Here is a 15,558-nt window from a genome sequence, read left to right as displayed (position 1 = left end):
GGCCAACCTGCGGCTGCTACATGGAGGACCGGGCCTCTGTATATGGGCACGCACCATAGACTGCTAATATTAATGTTTACAGGCTATGGCGCCTCTTTTTTCCTTGGGCACCAGGCACCTCTCCAGCTACTAATCCACATTCCGTACTTCGGGGTCATACAGGGATTTGAACCGGTGTCCCTCTGGTTCCCAAACCAACTCCTATGGACTGAGCTACTGATGAGAAGTTCTCATGAAATCCCCCCCTTGCAACAACTGAACCTCTGCTCCCTCACTCTTACTACTTGTCTAGACCTTTAGACACTAATATGCCCTCTTTAGCCACTTGTCTTCCTGGATTTTCCTCTCACCACCTCTTCCCACTCCTCCTCATCACTTCCCACTAAACTCCATGGTGTTGCTGTCCCCATCTGTCTCCATCCCGCCATTCTTTAAGAGTTTGTAAGCAAGAATATCCTTATATCAATACTCACAGTCGGTCCATATCTCTGCCCAATGTTTTTTTTTCTAATACCTACACTCTAAGACAGGGATCTTGTTATCTTCTGATAACTTTAGACAGCATAGGGACAACATTTTTTTTTAGGGGGGGAGGGTGGGGCAGTCACGTGATCGGGATATGATGGGAGTATTTTCGTGTATTTTGAAACTTTTTTCAAAAATGTAAAAAGTCTTAACATCATTCTAACGTATTTTTAGCGAACATAAATCCCCACTGCTTACTGGCCTACAGGTAAGGAAGTCACTAAGGGCCATCCACATCCACAGTTCATCCTAAGGGTTCACTGTGCTACATGAAAACATGATTTATAAAATCACGCCAACAATTAGTAGGCTATTTTAATAGCTTTAGTATTCTATGCAAAAAGGTATAAAGGCTTTAGGCTGCCCTACACATTACTGTAGGCCCAGTTTATTATGCAACTTCATTTTATACAATATATGTAGTAGGGGGTCCCTGCTCTGTTTCTCTTTCAATTAAGGGGTCCTTGGCTTAAAAAATGTTGAAGACCCCTGCTCTAAGAAATAAATCCACAAAATAACAGAAAAGGTTCTGGCAGCTCCTTAATTTAATAAAACAGAAATGATGTGTGTGGTAACATTTTCTGTTAGGCCTGTATAAAATTCTTTTATACAAAGCTGCTCAGTAAGTAAACTTCGTGAAAACGTTGAAAAAAACCTTCAAAAACATCTGAAAAAAACGACTCGAAAAAAAGATGATACAAACAAAGAAAAAAAAGTGACAATGGACTTTTCTAATCCCCCAAAACCAACCGGCATGGCTTTGGTCGGAGGACAAATAATGCGGTTTGAAATGTAAAAAAAACAAAATACAACTGGGAATCACGTCAATTATACAGTCGTATACAACTGCTAATACACTGATATTTCTTAGAGTGTAGTCCTTTAGCCTAGCTATCCCCATATCCACAAATCCAGATTCAAAGTGGTTTAATCAATCAAAAAAAATTAGTCAAAAACCAGCACAGCGACAGATAACGTTTCAGAACTCCCAGGGAGGTGCCTCCCTCCAGCGTTCATGGGTGCTGCAGGCCCCTTTAACCCAGAGCCTGTGACGTCACTGGGGGGGAGGGGGTGGGGGATTGAAACATAGAGGTGTGAGGCAAGGAAGCAGCGAGTGATCACTCTGCTTCAAAGCCCAGGCACCAGACACAGAACAGACACTGTCACAGGAAGTTCTCTATCAGAGCAGACTCACCATAGAGCTCAACGGTGTGGTTCCAGAACTACAAATCCCATGGATTTTCTCCATAAGGATTTTGATTGTCAGCCATAATGTCTAAACCAGTGTTTCTAAAATGGGGGTACGTGTACCCAAAGGGGTACTTTGGAGGACTGCAGGGGGTACGTGAGCGCTCTTTTTCGTGACATGTCTAGCTCTAGTTTGTGTATATACTATTTTGTTATTATTATAAAATTATTAATCAACAATTAATTTCTTTTGTCCTTTAAGATTATTCCTAACCATAGACAGTTAAATACGGATAAACATGGTTAAATATGGACCAATAGACCCCGGGTCTCTGGACCAGAGACCAGTGAAGGATGTCAGAAGTCTCTTTCCCGGTGCTGGCTGAGCGTTACTGAGCAGCCTCCAGCTGAGCTTGAAGACGTAGATGTGACGTGAGCAACCTGTCTGAAAGTGTGAAGTCTTCTGGTAGCTGTGCCGAGAGAAATCTCAATCATTCCCAATCTTACAGAGACGGAGAGGGTAGGTATATGTAAGGAGATAACATAGGCACAGGCTCATTACTGATCACTAACATGCTAGTTAACATTAGTCATTAAACTTAAACAGCTTATGTAAGCTGAATCTGCCTGCGAGCTTCTCCTGTACTATAATTACTCTACTGTGAGAGTAAGTCTCGTGGTTATGATACAATCGTTAGCCTATGTTTACAAAAGCGTCTGCTACGGAGCCATAACGTGAGGTACAAGGTAATGGAGCCTTTTATACATTGTCGTGTTTCTTTAGAAATAAATAATAGACAAATAGATTCTTTAAACACTTCAGATGTAAAGTTATTCGCTGTCAAAGTGACGCCAAAATGAATGGGTCGATGGAATGCTAACAGCAGGTGATGGCTTGTTAGCATCAAAATGGCGCCATAGGAGGTACACTTTGTGGAGGCTGGCTTACCCCCTTGTTCCTAACTGATATTTTTAAATTCCAAAAAATCTTTATTTATGGATTTGGAGCCTGATGCAATGATTTCCATAAGCTTTGGATCATATCCCACGTATAAAACAGGTGCTGTGTAGTTTCTACATTTGTAGGACAGAGGAGACAATTACATAGGTGTAGATTTCAGAGGGGGGGGGGATGCAGGGGATATGTCCCAAATATTTAGAAGAGGTAGATTTGTCTCCCTCAAAAATATGATTGGTTTTGGGAGATTTAGTTTTTGCTTTTTTTAATGACATTTTAGAATTATTTTCAGAATTTTTTTGTCACGTTTTTTCCTGACCTTTGTGATGCTTTTTCAACGTTTTTAGAAGTTAACTAACTGACCAGCTTTGTATACACTTGGTCGGTGACTCGTCATAGCTGGGGGAGCGTGGTTTGTGGCGGAGTTGCCGTGGGGGCACAGCAACTTTTCAGTATTGTTCAAAGCACAAAAAACAATCGTAAATATGACAAAGAGTAAACATTAACTTCTAACCAGGTCTACGCGCATTCATTCTAATGGCTTGTTTTCCCCCACGGCATAAACAGGAATGACGTTTTAGTCGGCGTTCCCAGTAATGCCGACCAAGTCTGTGAAAGAATTGTATAAAGGCCTAACAGAAAATGTTCTGTATTTTAACTGTAGCAACACACATAATTTAAAAAAAATGTAGGGGGTAAAATGATGAGATGCCAGAACTGTTATTGTTATTTTACGTATTTATTTTTTAGAGTGTAGGAAATTAAAAGACCCCCAGACTATGGAATGCTGTTTTATTCACAATTAAATAAATTAATAAATACATAAATAAATGAATACATTAATAAATGAATAAATACATAAATACATAAATAAATGAATAAATACATAAATACATGAATAAATAAATAAATATGCCTTTGAAATACATCATTAAATAAATAAATGAGGCAATAAATACATAAATAATTAAATACATTTAATTATTTCATGGTACTTTTATTTCATAAGTCCATATTTATTTATTTCAAGAGACTTTTATTTCATAAGTCCACATTTATTTATTTCAAGAGACTTTTATTTCCTAATGCCACATTTATTTATTTGAAGACTTTTATTTTCCTAATGCCACATTTATTTATTTCAAGAGACTTTTATTTTCCTAATTCCACATTTATTTATTTCCCTCTCTATTTATTTCCAGTTCTTATATGCAAATCAGGGGGCGTGGCTATCTCTCACATTCAGAACAAGGTGAATGGGACTTCTTTGGCAGACCAACAACAAGACAATTTTAACAATTTTCACCATCTTATTCATCACTAAATTCACTTCTGACAACGTTTTAGGTGTGAAATTAACTGTTAACATTTCAAATATAGGCAGTCTTGCGAAAATCGATGCCGAATTGACAATGTGCTTCAAAGTTTTCGGAGTTGAGAAGCTCCATAAAGTAACGCAACAACAAGCAGCGCCTGCCCCGGCCGCTGGCTCGTCGCTCGGACAGTCTCGGACACCCCGCTGTAAACCGGAGGTCTCTCAGACCGCTCTCGTAAATAAGAGGCTTTTATTTGGCCGTTGACGGATCGTTTGTTTAAATATCATGACACATGTCCATCATAAGATTAATGGAAACCTGTGGTTAACTGTCTTTTCGGAGTTAAACTCAACAAGCACCTGACAACATCGCTGGCCGGCCGTCTCTCACACACACACACCACCACCACACACACACACACACACACACACACACACACACACACACACACACACACACACACACACACACACACACACACACACACACACACAGGGCCACAGCGCAGCAGGCAGAGGAGAGAGTGGGTCACAGAGGCAGCAGTAAAATCAGCCCACTTTGTAGCCACAAACCTCACCCAGGCACGAATCAGCCGTTTGTCCTGGTGGACCCTCGGCCCTGTTTCTGATGTATTCGTACATCCCGCACAAACACAATAGTTTACCATTTTTGCTAGGTCTCCAATATAACTGCTAGCCTACCCATGGTTAGACTAACGGTAACTCTAGTCTTAGTGGAAGGGAGGGGTAGTGCTTAAAACCACTGTAAAAAGTTCCAACTTTTCATATTATATTCAGAATTGTGTTATAAAAAGCCATACAAAACAATGGTGGGTGGCTCTAATCTTTATGTTTAATAAGCACATTGCTTAACTTCATGAAAAATGTAACCTGCAATTTACACTTTAACAACGCCTCAGCTGTCGTGTCAACCCGCAGTGGACAGAGTACCACGAGCTGCCTGTTGTGGTGCTCTGTCAGGTCAGCACTAGTTGGTCGTCTAGTTACCCCAGAATAGGTGACTGTGGGCTGGGCACACAGCAGCGCAAACTGCCGGTCGTGGTGCTCCGTCAGGTCAGCGCTAGTTGGTTGTCTAATTACCCCCGAATAGGTGACTGTGCGCTGGGTAAAGAGTACAGTGTTACACTCTCACTTCGCCAGCCTTTTTTGCCCACGGCTCTATTCTGAATGTGAGAGATAGCCACGCCCCCTGATTTGCATATAATAACTTGAAATAAATAGAGAGGGAAATAAATAAATGTGGCATTAGGAAATAAAAGTCTCTTGAAATAAATAAATAAATGTGGCATTAGGAAATAAAAGTCTCTTGAAATAAATAAATGTGGACTTATGAAATAAAAGTCTATTGAAATAAATAAATGTGGACTTATGAAATAAAAGTACCATGAAATAATTACATTTATTTAATTATTTATGTATTTATTGCCACATTTATTTATTTAATGATGTATTTCAAAGGCATATTTATTTATTTATTCATGTATTTATGTATTTATTCATTTATTTAATTGTGAATAAAACGGCATTCCATACCAGACAGAGGCCCCGGTTAGGTTATAATGTGTGTCTCTCCCCCTCCCCACACACTCCGATGTTGAAATAAAACCTACGCCTTTGGACGATTTCAACATCAAATTACAACCTTGAGGCCTTCCTGTAATTTATGATGGGAAAGTCTTAAGACTTGATAGTGGGGCGGCATAGCTCATCAAACTGTAACAACTGTAGCCTACATTATGTGACAAAAGCACCAACATTGGCAGATATGTTGATATACATTGACAATTGACAAACGAGTCATTCATCTGTCACAAATAGACGATCTTTGAGAGCGCATGCGTGGGCGTGTGCGCGCGAGTGAGTACGTGTGTGTGTGTGAGTGTGTTATCGCAGACGTCACAGCCTGCCGTTGGTCCAGTTCAGTTCAGTTCAATTCAGATGTACCGTTGGTTCTCCCCGCACGTAAACTGAACTAAATATACGGACCCGAAGGCAGTTCAACCCGGGAAACCATCTCACACTCTGAACCGGGATACTTTTAATTTTTTACTCAACCCGAAATAACCAGTCAAAACAGCCGGGGCGGAGGTTGGGAGAGCCGCCGTTAGCGTAACGTCCGTGACGTCGGTCCGCCAGGGCTGCTGCTGCTGCTGCCGCTCCGCTGGGTTTTACTACCACGCTGTTTTTGTCTGAAGGCTCCTTATCTGTGTTTACGGAGCGGTCGGTATCGGTTACGCTCGGAGCCTAGAACCGTAGGATAGATAGAAGTTTGTCAATGATGGAGAAGAAGAGGACGGACTGTCCCGCTCTGCCGCCCGGCTGGAAGAAAGAAGAAGTGATCAGGAAGTCCGGACTGAGCGCTGGAAAGAGCGACGTCTACTACTACAGGTACTAGTTCCTCCGTCACTGACCAGTCCCGGTCCCCCACAGCGAACCGGGGGACCGATCAGTCAACCAGTGGTTCTGATGCTCCTAGCTCTGGCTGTCACCCTCGGTTCTGAACGCACTTCTGCTGATCAAAGTTGTTCAGAAAGTGATACATGACTCAGTTAGCTGTCAGAGTAGTTACAATGTAGCGTACTTTCTACGGCGCTCTGTGCCTGTCACGGTGTCAGCGTCAAACATAAACTCAGATGATTTTTGTAATAACAACACTATAACATTCCCTGAATATTTAAACAATATTACCACAGGGGTTTATATATCGACTCTGTGTGGACAAGCTGTGTAGTACTGACGCTGACATTTAGCCTAATGCAGGGTCAATGAGTCCCAGCCATCCAGCAAAAAAAAAAAAAAAACTTCAAAATAATAAACTGAATTTTTTATATTTGTAAGTTTTATTTGAGTGTAAATGTAGGGTGTATATACATAGGGCTGGGCAATAATTCTATAGATAATGTATCGTCTTTCAATGGAATCATATGGTGATGAAATCATATATCGAGATATCGTGATGTACAATTCTTTTGTATAAATTGATAATAACAAGTACATACTAACTATTTTCTCAGAATATCTGTTGTGAAACATTTTGAGGTTATATCTTATGAAGAATTGCAGATTTGTTGTCACACTATTTTTTGTGCGTGCATGTAAACAGTATTTTTTTTCTCTATCATTTCACTTCAAACTGTTTACCACATTATTGATTATTTATCTAAAAGATCTCATTGTAAAACATATTTAGTGAAAGCAACCCTACAATATATTTGCAATATCGATATCGATGTATTTGGTTAAGAATATCGTGATATATGATTTTCTCCGAATCGCCCAGCCCCAGCTGTGTCTATTTTCCATCATGAATCACTTATTTCTTTATCGGCCTGATAATGAGAGAAGCTGAATGAAAAGTGGCTGATGATGTGCAGCTAGCAAATGATCAGATAAATACATGTAACGTACAAATCTCTTGTCTTAGTGTCATATTAGCCTGGTTGACACCAGAGCCTTCTCAGTTGTAACTGAGAGTGGGTCTGGGCAAGCTTCATTCGCAGCGCATTTCCAAAGGGGCGTCACCAACGAACGCCGCTCAAATGCCTCTGGACGCAATTGGATAGTCCTTCAACCAATCAGACTAACGATCCGGGTGGCATAGCAGCGACAGCAGCATCAGCGGGTTGCTGCCAAAGCGGTGGGTGTCATGTTGAATGTAAACAAAAAGCTGCTTGCTGTCGCTGCGCTATCGTCATCGTGTAAAGCCCGCCTCAACGGTCGTGATTGGTGCCTCGATTTGGAAAAATTAGAAATGGGCTTGAATGGGCTCTTGGCCAGACTGACTGGCAGAGCAAATCTCAAATTTCCCTGAAGTTGGTCAGGGTTTTCCCAGGCTAGTGTCATATACCAATTTGGAGTGGTTTATCACTGGTATGCAGATGCTGATCTAAAATAATAAATAATAATAATGCATTTTATTTATATAGCGCTTTTTGCAACACTCAAAGACGTGTTCCAGCGGCCCAAATTGGCCCAAGAGTTCATCGGCCCTTCTGGCATTCACCAGAACTGCCAGATTGCCAGTTGGCCTATTAGGGGTGGAACGGTAAATGTATTCGTATTGAACTGAATTTACACAGAGAATACACGGTATAAAAATAAATAAAACTTGCGTGCAAATTCATTAATGTTGCGAGTACAGCGCAAGGCTCTGCGTCTCCCCAATTTTTACGAATTAGTGAGTGTTTGTTTATTATTGGCAGCGCTTTTCCCTCGATACAACCATGGGAATATATTGTACAATAGACTAAGAACTTTTGGACATCCATGCACTCTGCACGAGCAACGTTTTTCCAAATCTTCAACTTCCACCGGAGACAGCCAGGACACCGGGGTCTAGCATATCAGCTGTCCCGGGAAGGAGGGCCCGGAGGCGGCGTCAAGACCCTAAACAGAAGCGGGGGAAAGCGCGGTGGCTTACGAGCTAGGCTAAGGCTAACCCCACATAAGCTACCACTACCAAGCTTATTCCTAGCCAATGTGCGGTCACTGGCGATTAAACTGGATGAAATACGACTCTGGATTACCTCTCACAGATGGATTATGGACTGTAATATCATGATTTTCTCTTAAACCTGGTTGAACGGCCGTGTTGGGGCGGACTATGTTCAGAGCTGACAGAACAACTGAAGACTCCGGTGAGACCAGAGGCGGTGGTTTGTGCATTTATGTCAACACCGATGGTGTACGAACGCAGTCATGACCGGGAGTCACTGTTCTGAGAACCTGGAATATCTGTCTGTTAAATGTCGGCCCAAGGTGTACACAAACATCCCTGAGGCCTACAAGGCTACACCACTAATGTTCAATTCAATTTTATTTATAGTATCAAATCATAACAGAGTTATCTCGAGACACTTTACAGATAGAGTAGGTCTAGACCACACTCTATAAATTCCAAAACCCCAACAATTACAGTAATTCCCTCAAGAGCAAGCATTAGCAGTGGCTATTGCGACAGTGGCGAGGAAAAACTCCCTTTTAGGAAGAAACCTCGGCAGACCCAGACTCTTGGTAGGCGGTGTCTGACGGGGCCGGTTGGGGGGTGTGATGAACAGTGGCAAATAATAGTCACATTAAAGATAATGGAACAGTGACTTCGAAGGTCACAATGTTGACATCTTAATGTTGACATCATAATGTTGACACACTAAAGGCTGTTGCAGCTAGCTCAGGGGAGTGACTGTATGACACTAGGTGGTACAGCCTGAGACATGCACAATAAAAAAAAATTGCCTTCTGCATTGCTTTTCCCTCCATTGTACCAAACTCGTACCGAACCGTGATGTCTGAACCGAGGTATGAACCAAACCGTGACTTCAGTGTACCATTCCACCCCTACTGCCTATGCATACAACGCTTCGCCAGCATGACTAGATTAGATTAGATTAGATAATACTTTATTCATCCCACAATGGGGAAATTCACTTGGACTATTCTTAAGTAGGGCTGGGTACCGAATTCCATACTTTTTAGGCACCGACTGAATTGCCTCTAAAGTATTGAGTATCGAAAAATGTCATTCACTGCCCAATTTCAATATCTAAAGGAGTACATCTCATGTCATTTTATAATTTTGTTGTGTGTTTTGCTAATGCAGAATTGGAACAAACCGTTGAAAGCATCCAAACACTATCAACATTAATAAAATTCAGTTGAAACAGTTTTCTTCTACAATTTCACTTTCTACCCGACAGAGGCTGATTTACCAAGGGATCCTTTAAAAGGTGTAGCTATTTTACAGTTGATTATTACCTGATATTTAATCCGGCAAGTCGCGAAGCTGAGGTTTTACAATAACTGACGGACAAACGAGCAGCGGAGTAGTAACGTTACGAGGCAGAGAGCTAGCCGCTAAATGAGTCAAATTAATCAATTCATGCTTCATCTGCGCAAAGCACACTGCTATCGCCACGAGGGACAGCTTTATTCGGCTCGTTTTCTGTGAACGTTGTGGCGACGGGGTAACGGTAAGGCAGCGTTAGCAAGCTAACGTTAGCTAACTAACACCGGCTGGTTGGCTTGCTGGTTCCGACGTGCTTCTATGCTGCATCGCTTACAGAGAATGAGCTGAACAGCTAGCTAGCAGTCCGTCCGACTTTAGCGGTCCGCTGACCAGCTGCCGTGGGGTCTAACGCTAGCGGTCCGTTGACCCACTGCCGCTGGGTCTAACGTTAATGAGTATAACGTTAAGTAACATGGCATTTTATTTTGTTTTATTTGAGTTTTAACTTGTAAATTTCTCTTCCACTTGCCCTACTAAAAATCCACTTGTCCCGGACAAGCCTTGAAAGATGCAGTAGGTAAGTCTTATAAAACTAACTTTCTGTCATATTTGCTGAAACTGACCCTATGTTCCAGTAGAACTACATGAATTATGTAAAAAAAACAAAAAAAAAACAGCTCCTCTGGCACCTCCTACAGCCTGCAGTGTCATTGGCAAAATTCCACCGCTCCCGGTCGAATCAGGGCCACAGGGGTGGTCTATCTGCCTGTCAATCACTGCTCAGGCACACGCATATATAGCATTCTCCCCTCCCCCCTCCCCGCGCATGAGCTGCAGAAAAGTTTTCCAAAACTCCGTGAATAATGGAGTGGCTTTTCAGAGGTGGCGTGGCTGCAGGATTTTAAAGATTTGAAGAACGATGCAGATGTAGCCACATTTCTTCTCGACAGGTAACATAATTACCATGAATGATTTATCTTTCACTTGGTTATTAGTAGTCAAAAGTCCACAAAGCTACGTTGGTGAGGATGATAGTAACGTTAGCACAGTGGTCGGTCTGATATGATGCTGAAATGGCTAACGCTAGCCTGCTAATTAGCATCGTTTTACTGTTGGTGAGTAAATAATAATAATAATAAATTGAATTTATATAGCGCTTTTCATGGACTCAAAGTCGCTTTACAGGGCAGGGTAGATTATAAAAACATAACAAAACAAAACGAGCAAACAAAACAAGTAGAACAAAACAAGATACAGATGAAAAAGGAGGGGGGCAGGTGGACTATGGGTAGGCTGAGGTGAAGAGATGGGTCTTGAGGCGGGACTGGAAGATGGTGAGGGACTCAGAGGCGGATCTCTTGGGGGAGGGAGTTCCAGAGCCTGGGAGCTGCTCTGGAGAAGGCTCTGTCCCCAAAACAGCGCAGGTTGGACTTTTGGATGGAGAGGAGACCGGCTGAGGTGGATCTGAGGGACCGTGAGGGTTGGTAAGGGGAGAGGAGGTCAGTGAGGTATGAGGGGGCCAGATGGTGGAGGGCTTTATAGGTGAGGACCAGGATTTTGTAGGTGATTCGGTGGGAAATGGGAAGCCAGTGGAGTTGTTTTAGGACTGGAGTGATGTGGTGCCAGGATTTGGAGCAGGTAATGAGGCGGGCGGCTGAGTTCTGGACCAGTTGGAGTCGGTTGATGTTGGTAGAGCTGATGCCGAGGAGAAGTGAGTTGCAGTAGTCCAGTCGGGAGGAGATGAAGGCGTGAATGAGTCTTTCAGCAGCGGGGGGTGTGAGAGAGGGTCTGATTTTGGCGATGTTGCGGAGGTGAAAGAAGGAGGTTTTAATGACTTGACGGATGTGAGGCTCAAGGGAGAGGGTGGAATCAAAGATAACGCCAAGGTTGCGGGGCTGGGGGGGATGGGGAGACAATGGTGCCGTCGATGGTGAGAGTGGGGTTATTGGTTTTGCTGAGTGTGGATTTGGAGCCGGTCAGAAGGAATTCTGTTTTGTCGCTGTTGAGTTTGAGGAAGTTGTGTTGCATCCAGGTTTTAATAGCTGACAGACAGGAGTTGATGTGGGAGAGGGAGGATTGTGGGGGGATTTGGTGCTGAGGTAGATCTGGGTGTCGTCAGCATAGCAGTGGAAGTCCAGGTTGAAGTGGCGGAGTATCTGACCAAGAGGGAGGATGTAGATGATGAAGAGGAGGGGGCCAAGTACGGAGCCTTGGGGAACACCTTGAGTGACTGTGGCTGTGGCAGAGGTGTGGTTGTGGAGAGAGATGAAATGGGATCTGTTGGAAAGGTAGGAGTGGAGCCAGCTGAGTGCAGTACCGTCGATACCGAGGTCTTTGAGTCTGGTGAGCAGGATGTTATGGCTCACAGTATCGGGCGGGCTACACTCAGGTCGAGGAGGATGAGGATGTTGAGGGAACCGGTGTCAGCAAAGGTGAGGAGGCGTTGGCGGACTTTGAGGAGAGCGGTTTCTGTGCTGTGTAGGGGGCGAAAACCAGATTGGAGAGGTTCGATAGGTTATTGGCAAGAAGATGGGTTTGTAGTTGTGGAGGCAATTTGCGTTCCAGGGTTTTAGACAGAAAAGGGGAGGTTGGATATTGGGCGGTAGTTGTTGAGAGAGGAGGGATCCAGACCAGGTTTTTTAAGGATTGGGGTGACAGCGGCAGTTTTGAAAGCAGAGGGGACAGTTCCAAGGGACAGTGAGGAGTTGAAGAGGTTAGTGAGGTAGGGGCATAGGACCGGGAGGCAGGACTTCAGAAGTGGAGTAGGGAGGGGGTCAAGGGAGCAGGTAGTGGGTTTGGAAGAGCTGATGAGTTTGGAGATTTCAGGAGGAGTGACTGGGTTAAACTGGGAGAGGAGGAAGTGTGGAGGAGGGGTCGGGAGGTCTGGAGGGATGGAGAGAGGAGGGTCCAAGGTAGGTGCTGGAGTAGATCCTGGAAGGTCAGATACAGGGGATAGGGATTTGTAAATGAGATTGATTTTGTCAGTGAAAAAGTGGAGGAATGAGTTGCAGAGATCCGGAGTAGAGGTAAGGAGGCTGTTGGTCCGAGGCTTGATGAGGTTGTTCAATGTGGAGAAGAGGGTTCTGGGGTTTTGGCAGGGGTCGGTGAGGATGGTGGAGAGGTAGGCAGATTTGGCAGCAATGAGGGCATCTTTGTAGGCGAGTGAGATGGGATTTATAGGCTTCATGATGGACTGTGAGGGATGATTTCTTTGTCAGACGTTCAAGTTGGCGGCCAGTTTGTTTCATTTTTCGGAGTGCAGGTGTGTACCAGGGTGAAGAGGTGTTAAAAGTGACGAGTTTTGTTTTGAGGGGGCCAGGATGTTGAGGGAGGTAGACAAGGTGGAGTTGAGGTGGTCTGTGAGGTCATCGGGTGAGGTGAGGGTTGAGTCCAGGTGGAGAGTGGTGGAGAGCAGGTCAGAGAGATGGTGGGGATTGATAGATTTGAGGTTGCGGAAGGTGATTTCTCTGAGGAGGCGGGGGCGGGGTTGGAGAAGGGATGGTGAACCGTATCAGTTTGTGATCAGAGAGGGGAAAGAGGCATGGATGGAGGTCGAGCACTGGTTGGTTGGTGGAGCAGACCAGGTCGAGGATGTGACCTTTTCATGGGTGGGGAATGTGACATGTTGGGTGAGAGAGAAGTTATCCAGTAAAATTTTGAATTCTGATGAGAGCTTGCATGTGGGGGGAGTCCATGTGGATGTTTAAGTCACCGAGTAGCAGCAGACGGGAGAGAGAGATGAGGCTAGTGTGAGGAGTTCAGTAAAATCAGAGAGGAAGGAGGGATTTGGTTTAGGTGGGCCGGTAAATGAGGATGACTGTCATGGAGGAAAGAGTTTTGAAGGCGAGATATTCAAACGATGATACTGAGGGGAGGGTGAGTTCTGTGATCCGGAAGTTCTGATTGAAAATGACGGCGGGCCACCTCCACGGTGGGAGGGGCGGGGTTTGCAGATATAGTTGTAGCCAGGGGGATGCTTGGTTGAGGGAGAAGAAGTCGTTGGGTTGTTGCCAGGTTTCGGTGAGCAGAAGGAAGTCAAGAGTGTTGTCGAGGATTAGTTCATGGAGGACAGGGGCTTTATTGTTGAGCGATCGGGTGTTGAGGAGGGCAAAGTTGGCATGGTGAGAGGGTGGTGGGATGGGGGCAGGCTGGAGAGATCTGAGGTTGTCCCGGTTAGCAGTGCGTGTGGTCGTTGGGGTGTGGGGGTATTGCAGTTGAGGGGGGACAGTGAGCCGATTAGCAAATGATTGGAGAGTATGATTGAGTGTATGTGAAGTGGGGAAAGCACTGTAGTCGGTCCGGGTTTTCTGTGTAGCCGGATGATGCGTTCAGCCCTATGTGAACCAGTGGGTGAAGCATTCAGATGACGTGGGACAGGTGCAACAGAGCGTGCAGGTGACCAGATGGATGGAATGGATTGTCCGTGGTGGAAGAAAACAAACTTGCGGCGGAGCTTCTGTGGATGTAACGGCGTCGACGTAGAAGTCCGAGCTGTTTGATGACTGGGATGCAGGATGGAATGGAGTAGTTGACGAATTGGACCAGTTGGAGAGTTGAATATTTGATCATGATGCCGAAGCGGAGGGACGGAGAGCTCCGTGATAGTGGTTAGCCGTGGGCTAGGAGCACAGAGGTGGAGGTGGAGATGGATGAATGAGGTGATTGCCAAAATGATCCACAGCATGACCCGGAAGGAGAGGAATGTCTAGTCTTGGTCGCTGCGCCATCTGGTGGAGGTTGCCTGCGGATGACGGGTTAGATAGCAGCTAAGGGTTTGCACGCCGCCGTTTGGTGAACGGGGGCAGCTAGCTAGCGGCTAACCGACGAGGCAAGAGTCCGGTCAAGGAGCCCCAGGCGGCCGGGGAACCAGCAGAGAGACTGTCCAGAGGTACAGAGGCTGTCCAGAGGTAGGGGGTACAGCGAACACAAACACAAGAGAATAGCAGACGAATAGCAGATGAATAGCAGACGGAGAAGCGGCGAATAACCAGCGCCAGCGTCCTCTCACGTCGGATGGGTCCTCATGGTGAAGTTAACATTGTGTTGGTGTTTAGTTATTGAACATGTTGTCTGACATGCCGTTAGTTCTGTCAAACTCCGTTGTGTGGGCGGGGCTTAGGAGACGGTTTGGGCTGCAGCAGAAAGAGAGGAGGGACTGAGAAGTTGTCGATGTTCAAATTTGTTGGCAAAGTCCTGGCTCTTCACAATCTTACCTACTGCAGCTTTAATGTCGAGCCCTGCGCACAGGGACCGGGCTCACGTAGTAGGAGCTGAAAAATAAATAAATGGATTGGTGGCGTAATGTTGTACTTTCTTTTTGTTGTTATCGAAAAAAGTATTGTTTAGGAACTGGTATCAAAGTCACGGTACTGGTATCGGTACCAGTACCGGTAATGTCATTTTTGAACGATACCCAGTCCTATTCTTAAGCCTGATTCATGGCTCTGCGGTAAATCTACGCTGCAGTGTACATACATAGGTATGTGTAGATACAGGACCCAACGGTGTACCATACACCTCCCCAGAAATTAAACTACACGTCGCGGTAACGCAGACCGCAACAACTGTGATTGGTCTGCTTGGCCGTTGCTTGGTAGCGTCACATTTCCCCTGACTCATTTCTAGGTTGTCCTTTTTCGTGAACGACATAAAATCAAGGAGACAGTAACTTTTCATGCTACAGCTTTCCAACTAGGGGTGGAGATTTTTTTTTCTCAACCTAAATATTTTCTGTTTATACGGTATCATATCCGTTTCGTGCAAAACAGAGCGAAAGCAAAAATAAATATCAGACTGACTGACTGACATGTGATGTGCATTCTTCTT

General features: G+C 44.6%; 1 protein-coding gene across 4 annotated transcripts in view; it reads left to right on the top strand.

Annotated features, from left to right (window-relative positions):
* Positions 1–5,869: 5,869 nt before the first annotated feature.
* mbd2 (methyl-CpG binding domain protein 2) overlaps positions 5,870–15,558 on the top strand; it is a 78,265-nt gene continuing 68,576 nt past the window's right edge. For 2 of the 4 annotated variants that reach the window (XM_039780657.1, XM_039780656.1), the window contains exon 1: positions 5,873–6,395. In XM_039780657.1, the coding sequence (XP_039636591.1) occupies positions 6,283–6,395 (113 nt within the window). In that variant the 5' untranslated portion in view covers positions 5,873–6,282. Of the gene's footprint in view, positions 6,396–15,558 lie in introns of all 4 variants that reach the window. The other 2 variants (XM_039780659.1, XM_039780658.1) reach the window with 2 other exon arrangements.

Source organism: Perca fluviatilis, chromosome 17 (genome assembly GCF_010015445.1).
Source record: "Perca fluviatilis chromosome 17, GENO_Pfluv_1.0, whole genome shotgun sequence".
Taxonomy (NCBI): domain Eukaryota; kingdom Metazoa; phylum Chordata; class Actinopteri; order Perciformes; family Percidae; genus Perca; species Perca fluviatilis.
This window is presented reverse-complemented; position numbering and strand designations above follow the sequence as displayed.